At 36.5% G+C, this 7,708-nt stretch overlaps 1 protein-coding gene across 1 annotated transcript; it reads left to right on the top strand.

Moving 5' to 3' along the window:
- Positions 1 to 6,163: 6,163 nt before the first annotated feature.
- LOC131628261 (borneol dehydrogenase, mitochondrial-like) lies at positions 6,164 to 7,288 on the top strand. The gene is made up of 2 exons (XM_058899122.1): positions 6,164 to 6,358; positions 6,451 to 7,288. Exons 1-2 carry the CDS (start codon positions 6,321 to 6,323, stop codon positions 7,226 to 7,228), a joined length of 816 nt encoding a protein of 271 aa, XP_058755105.1. The 5' UTR covers positions 6,164 to 6,320; the 3' UTR covers positions 7,229 to 7,288.
- Positions 7,289 to 7,708: the final 420 nt, after the last annotated feature.

Raw genomic sequence — 7,708 nt, 5'->3', positions numbered from 1 at the left:
GTTAGTCATGATAAAAAAATAATAATAATAATAATAATCAAAACAAATGTTAGTAAAAACCCAAAATACCCCCAGAATGATAAAACCCTTGTAGTAATTGGGCCCAATGTTTGGATCCCAAAAATACTTATTATTCAAACCCCTGTTTTCTCAACCTGATTCATAAGAGAACGGGTTTAACAATTGGCATGTTGAAACCTATAACTCCTAATTTGAAACTCCTAATAAATAGTAGTCGTGAATCGTACCGGGTAAATTTTGGGGTATGACATCTACTGCAGAAGTAGAATATGTTGCTGCTGTTGGATGTAGTACACAGATGCTCTGGATGAAGAGTCAGCTAGAAGATTATCAGATATATGAGAGTAACATTCCTATCTTCTGTGATAATACTTCTGCTATTTGTTTATCTAAGAATCCAATCTTACATTCCAAAGCTAAACATATTGAGATTAAACATCATTTCATTAGGGACTATGTTCAGAAGGGTGTTCTATCTTTAAACTTTGTTGATACAGACCATCAATAGGCTGATATCTTTACAAAACCCCTTGCTGAAGATAAGTTTAAGTTCATTATGAAGAATATCAGTATGGATTTATGCCCAGAGTGAAAAGATGAGAAGTTCTGATATATGGATTAGATTTGAAATGATCATTTATTTTCTTATAAGAAGTTCTGAAAAATGTTGATCAATTAGATATTCTGATTCTGTTATTGCTAACGTTTCATATGTCTAAGATGATTCTGAATCTCTTTTAAAGAAAAACAGTTGTCACCAGCTATTCCAGAAGATGAACACGTGTTCACTCTGAAGGGACAAGCATGCGTGCAGTTGATGAGACGCCGCCCTAGGCAACTGTGCAAATCATTTCAAATATCACGTTTTACCCTAACATCACTCAACATTAAATGCATTTGATTCTCTGCATTTTGTAACTGTTCATTCTCAGAATTTAATTGCATTTTGTTTTCAAATCCGTGTCTATTTAAACATCCCTCATCATATCATTTTCTCTTTTCACGTATTCATTATCTCTTGTGTATGCATTTCTGCAACCTTTTCTCTCTTTTCTTAAACCCTAAAAGAAAACCCAGAAATCTTAGAAGTGCTTCCATGGCTTCATCCTCGTCTCAGAATTCTAGTTCTTCCCCTCAGCAACAACAACAACAAGAACAAGAGCAACAACTCACTCCTAAGATCACATGTTCGATTCCACTGGATCAGTTGGAAGTCATCTGTGAGTTAATGGTGGATGTTGATAATCTGGAACAACATCAAATTCATATCAAAGATAACTTGGTATTTCAAGGATGGGTGTCTTTGTTCTATGAGTTTTGTGGACCAGTCTATCCAGACTTAGTGAAGGAGTTCTGGATTCATGCATCTGTTATCCCTAAAGCCATCATCTCTTTTGTTCATGGTAGATTCTTTCCCATCACTGAAAACACCTTGAGAATGCTGTTTGATTTGATGAACTCTGAAGGTGAGACTAAAGTAACTCCAAGAACCAATTGGGATGCTGTCTATGCTAAAATCTTCACAGAAGGAAAGAAATTAAAGGAAGTTAAGGATCTAAAGGACATATACAAGATATGGACTAAGATTCTTCTTGGTTGTTTCTATCACCGGAAATTAACTAGTTCTTCTAACTTCATCAACAGAGACCAACAATACATCATGTATTGCATTGGTACGCAGAAGAAGGTGGATATTCCTTACATCATTTTCAATCACATGTGGAATGCTGTAAAGGATTATAGAGATGAAAACAGAATGAAGCATAAGAGGAATGTTATGCTTAATTCTGACCTTCTGAAGCTTCAGAAAGCATGTGAAGCTGATGCTCCTGGTCCTTCTGGTTTTCTAAGGGACTTTGAAGAAAGCTACTTCTTTCCCATCAGAAGATGGAAATCTCTTGAAGAGAAAGAAGTGGTTGATGAGCTTGAATAAGTGCATCCTCTTGCTTTGGTTGTGTGGAAGCCTCAGTACAACGTGCTGACTGGAGACTTTTAGTCTATATTCAACTGGCTTAGGGAGAATCCCTCTGATAAAGCACCAAGTATGGTATATCCAGAAGTTGAATACCCATCAGAACCAGTTGCTCCAACACCTCCACAGAAACTGGCTGACATTATTCTGGCTCTTGAAAATCCAGATGCTGAGATCCCTGCTCCTGTGTATGCTGAAGATGCTTTTGTATCAGAAGCTAATGCTGAGAATGATGATGCTGAAGATCATCCTGCTGAGAAATCTCCTGTTAAGGAAAGTCAAGATGATGTTCTCATGCTTGAAGCAAATGCTGAGAATCCTCCTGTCATGGATAATCGCATTGATGCTTCTTCTGCTGGACCCTCTGTTTTGATAAACACCATGAACGCTCTACAACAGAATCAAGCTGCTCTGGCTACCCGTCTTGACAAGCACGAGGATACTTATAATGAGTTCAGATCATTCATAAGACACAGACAGAATACACTACTGAGATTAAAAACCTTCTGGCCATGTTAGCTAATAGGCTTGGTCCGTCGTATTTTTGTATATGACAATGTGGTACTCTAATCCTTTGCATTTTCCATTTTAGGAAATACATAAAGAGTATGCACAATTCAGCGCTAAGAAGCACTGACTCAGAAGGTTCAGGATGGCTGCATCAGAACATGCTCTGGCAAGACATCAGAAAATGGTCAAGCAGAATCAGAACATGGACTATGAATCATCAGAAAAACATGAAGTCAAAAGCAGAAGCACTGATGTTCTGAATGGTATCACGCTCAAGCACTTCAAGGTCAGAAGACAAGAAGATGCTCTGCACCAAGCTGTTGACTCTGATTATTCAAACGTTGTATTCAAAAATCTGAGTTCAGAAGCAAGTACAAGATGACAGACTATTAAGTCTAATCTCTGACTGACAAAAGGAACGTTAGAAGCTATAGAAGGCAAAGTCAGTAAAAGCAGCAAAAGCATGGCTCGAGGTAGTTGACAAAAGTGTGAAACATTAAATGCAAAGTTGTACTATTCACGCAATGCATTAAATGCAACCCAACGGTCATCTTCTCAAACGCCTATAAATATGGAAGTTCTGATCAGAAGCTAAACAACTAACTCTTGCAAAATACTGAAACGCTGTCAAATTCAAAGCTCACGAACTTCATCTTCAACCTCACAAACTCTGGTAATATTTAGTGAGTGTTAAGCTTAGAACTTAAGAGAAATATCACTATTGTGATTATATCTTGATAAGAAGCAATTCATACTCTTGTAAACATTATTTTACATTGATTGTAAAAGGTTCCTAGAGTGATCAGTTAGATCAGTAGACTCTAGAAGACTTAGAGGTTATCTAAGTGGTGATTTCCTAGAGTGATAAAGTTGTGATCAGTATACTCTAGAAGACTTAGAGGTTATCTAAGTGGAAAACCATTGTAATCAGATTGATTAGTGGATTAAATCCTCAGTTGAGGTAAATCACTCTAAGGGGGTGGACTGGAGTAGTTTCGTTAACAACGAACCAGGATAAAAACAATTGTGTTCATTGTTTTTATCTTACAAGTTTTTAAAGTCACACTTATTCCAACCCCCCTTTTCTAAGTGTTTTCTATCCTTCAAGAGTTAATAATATTATTAGAATTACTTTAATAATTTAAAATAGAGCAAGTGAGGGCAAAGTGGAAAAAGTATAATTAGGGGTCCAAGGATTAAACTAGGAAGAAGGCTTTATTTGGTCATTCTGTGAAATCGTAAGAATTGGGAGAACAATGCGAAGAGGAGCTAGGGCACAGAAAGGAAAAAAGGTAAAGTTTGAGTTGACACGAAGAGGATTCAATAGAAAACTACAATCTAAGGTAAGGGGAGTTTATCTTGATTATTATGATTAGTCTAAGTGTTAGATAATTGTGGGTTTGGCTTTGGGGTTTTTGGGTTATAATGAATAGATGATGAATGTGATGGATATTGATGAACTAGAAGTATTGATTTGCAATAGATTGATGTCCATAACGTATAATACGTTAGGTTGTGGTTATATGATGAAATGTTGAGCTTAGATGTTGATTTAGGACCTGTAATGTGTAGAAATCGCAACATATAGGATCTGAGTTATGTAGGAAATTGCAACAGGAAAACTCTGTTCGCGCATATTTGTCGGGAAAATCGACCCAGTCGCCTGGCGAATAGACTCGCCCAGGATGTGCCGGGCGAATGAGTAGGCGAGTGGAGGCAGAGGCTACTGACATGGTTCGCCCATGTGTTGGCCGAGAGAGCCTCAGGCCAATGCGAGTTCGTCGGGACAAAGAAGGACTCGCCAGGCGAGAGGCTTCAAGAGAATTGGATGTTAGTTACTGAATTGGTTCGCCGGGCGAAAGGTTTATGAACCAGAGTTTTTGTAAAGGCCGTAACTTGAGTTTCTGGACTCCGTTTGATGCATCGTTCGAAGCATAGAGAAGCTAATAAATTAAGCTATACCCTGGTGGAATAAAATGAGTTGTAGGATATAGTTTCCTAGTTCTTTCCGTATGATGAGATGAGGATGCCTTGTGATAAAATGGTAGTAATTATGTTATCTATTATGAAATTGAATCAACTGTGTCTTGTCGTTACTTGACTTATGTTTTATGATGTTTTGATGATATGTGTATTTATGAAACATGTGATGAGGTGTGATTAATACGATGAATGATGTTGCGTCTTGACTAGCCGTGGTAATATTTTATGTTTTGTTGCGCATCATGCAATAATATGATGAAATAACCTTCATTTAAAAAAAAAACAGGGGTTATTTCGGATATACGTATCCGAAATCCCCTATTTTCGTGAAAATTTGTGAATTCAAAGGTTTATATCTGAGACATGCCTTGTTGGCAAGATAAGAATTCTTGAGTCCAAAATGCTCCAAATCTTCTATAAATAAGGTCTCCAAACCAATTATTTAATATCACACACCAACAACAGAGATGAGGCAAACATATCCTCACCTTGCTTTTGTCTACTTCAGTGGTGAGATGTCGTCACGTCAATTTAGATTTTCTGAGGAAACGCCTCTCGCCGAGCTGATTACCATGTTGAATTCCCTGTAATATCTATAAAATCAAAAGGTGGTCAAGCTCGAGTATCGTTTACCCTTACTTGACAATGAAAGAAAGGTAAAGTTCACACAATTTGCACTGAAGACGAATAACGATTTGAAGGTTATGTGGAGTACTTTTCACCGACACTCTATTCAAAGTGTCCGATTGAAGTCGAGGTGAGGCTTCAACCATCAAGAGAAGATGTTATCAAAATGTTGCAACATCTCCCGCTACCAATTTATAATTAAATGTAATGTTTAATTTCTGTTCCACTATCTATGTAATTTTGACTATATATGTTAAGTTGTTTTGAATTTAAGGTTTTTGCTTGTGTTTGTGAGTGAATATTTACTTCGGATATGTGTGTTCGAAAGCTACAATTTGATTGTTTTAGATATGCATCTCCAAACCTATGCAATAAAAAATTAAAATGTGATGAGTTCGGAAATGCATATCAGAATTAAAGAGATATTTAAAGAATTCCGCCAAAAAACCTTAAATTCCCTTAGGCTTTGTTTGCGAATTTGCAGGGCAAGAGAGGGGAAGGCTTCCGAGAACGAAATTTTAAAAAAATATAGGAAAATATTTGACATTTTTAAAAAAATGACTTTGTTTAAAATAATAATAGAGTCATTATCATTACTAAATTTTTAGTTTTCAAAATACTATAATCTAAAAGATGTTTTGAAAATTTATATAAGTCCTTCAAAACCCTCTAAAGTCCTCGTTCAATACAATTTTTGAGGGGTTTTTGTTGTTACGAATAATATCAAACCCTTCAAAACCCTCCTACTCAAAATTATTTTATTCTTTTTATCTAATTCTTCCTATTTTACAAAGTCCTCCTCTCTCTTCTCCTCTAAATTCGGAAACAATGCCTTAAAGATGGATTAAGAAATTCATTTTGACTGGGGTCTTATTCACGGTAGGTATTTGCTAGCTGATTTATTGGGGATTTCGGTTCTGCTAATAGTTCCATTGTACGGCTCAAAAGTTTGATCATTCACTACCGACAGCTCCTTTATTTTCTTTGACACACGTGAAAAAGTATTGAAAAAAGTTGGATGGATAGATAGTTCGACATTTTTGTCGTTAATGATTATGCGGTTCACATCCCTTTCAGCAACAGTTTCGTATGCGTTACCATCGCTGCTTGTCACTATAGTATTCAGCTTTAGCATTCTCAGTGAGAAGAACAATAAATCTGCCTTATAATTTATCTTCGGCTATCCAGAGACGTGAAAAGCTCACCCATGGCAACTGCTTCGTTCGTCTCTGCTGCTTTCAAAAGGTAATCAAGTTAATGCATTTCTTTGCACTTAACTAACCATATTAAGTGTACCAATTTATGTATAGCTAAAATAAATTGATTTGATTTACCAGACTTGAAGGGAAGGTGGCTCTCATCACCGGTGGTGCGAGCGGCATCGGCGAGGCCACCGCGAGACTCTTCTCTCAAAATGGAGCTAAAGTCGTTATAGCTGACATCCAAGATGATCAAGGTCACGCTGTTTGCCAAGATTTACACAAATCAACTGCTTCATATGTTCATTGCGACATAACAAATGAAAAGGACGTTGAGAACGCTGTGAACACAACCGTTTCCAAGTACGGTAAACTAGACATCATGTTTAACAACGCAGGCATAACCGGTGTAAACAATACCAACATACTGGAATACGAATTATCTGAATTTCAACAAGTGATTAACGTTAACTTGGTTGGTGTCTTTCTTGGAACAAAACATGCTTCAAGAGTAATGATCCCTGCTCGACGAGGTAGCATAATTAACACAGCTAGTGTTGCTGGAAGCATATGTGGTGCGGCTTCACATGGTTACACGAGTTCAAAGCACGCTGTTGTGGGTCTGACGAGAAACACTGCCGTCGAGCTTGGACCGTTTGGTATTCGGGCGAATTGTGTGTCGCCTTATGTTGTTCTCTCGCCGTTGGCTAAGAAATACTTAAAGTTAGATGATGATGGGATTCTAGGGGTTTATTCTAACCTAAAGGATACAAATCTTATGCCAAATGATGTGGCTGAAGCTGTTTTGTACTTGGGAAGTGATGAATCTAAGTATGTTAGTGGTCACAATCTTGTCGTTGATGGAGGATTTACAGTAGTTAACAATGGATTTTGTGTTTTTGAACAATCTGTATGATTGTGTGTACTTTTTGTTGTGTGGTTATGTGCAATAATGGTTGTTTCTGGCGTTTAGAAAGTTGCATCATAATCAATGTCGTTTTATGATTGTCGTTTTATAGAAATAAAGTACTCAGGTATCATAGCAATCGGTGCTTTTTATATGGAAATAAAGTACGCATTCTAATTTATGGTAAAATATAATTTTGTGAGGGGCTATTTCATTACCCAACTAAAAAAAATAGGGTAATTTTATCCAACTAATTGTCTTGAATATAGGTATACGTAGCATATCATTAAAAATAGAAAAAAAAAATCATTCCAACAACAATACTTTTAATAATTACAAATCCACCACAATCATTAACTATGTGTTATAGTTCCCATACAACATTAATTGACCCAAATTATTAAAATCAAATGGTAGTCATTGGCATAACTTACGGTTAACAATAAAAATCAACATATGTACTGTAGCAATTTTTCACTTATTTAATTT

Source organism: Vicia villosa, unplaced genomic scaffold (assembly GCF_029867415.1).
Source record: "Vicia villosa cultivar HV-30 ecotype Madison, WI unplaced genomic scaffold, Vvil1.0 ctg.000437F_1_1, whole genome shotgun sequence".
Lineage (NCBI taxonomy): Eukaryota > Viridiplantae > Streptophyta > Magnoliopsida > Fabales > Fabaceae > Vicia > Vicia villosa.
This window is presented reverse-complemented; position numbering and strand designations above follow the sequence as displayed.

Coding starts and splice junctions, on each gene's coding strand:
- LOC131628261 (XM_058899122.1), top strand. CDS start 6,321: ATGGCAACTGCTTCGTTCGTCTCTGCTGCTTTCAAAAG. Junction 6,359..6,450: donor GTCTCTGCTGCTTTCAAAAG/GTAATCAAGTTA, acceptor TTGATTTACCAG/ACTTGAAGGGAAGGTGGCTC.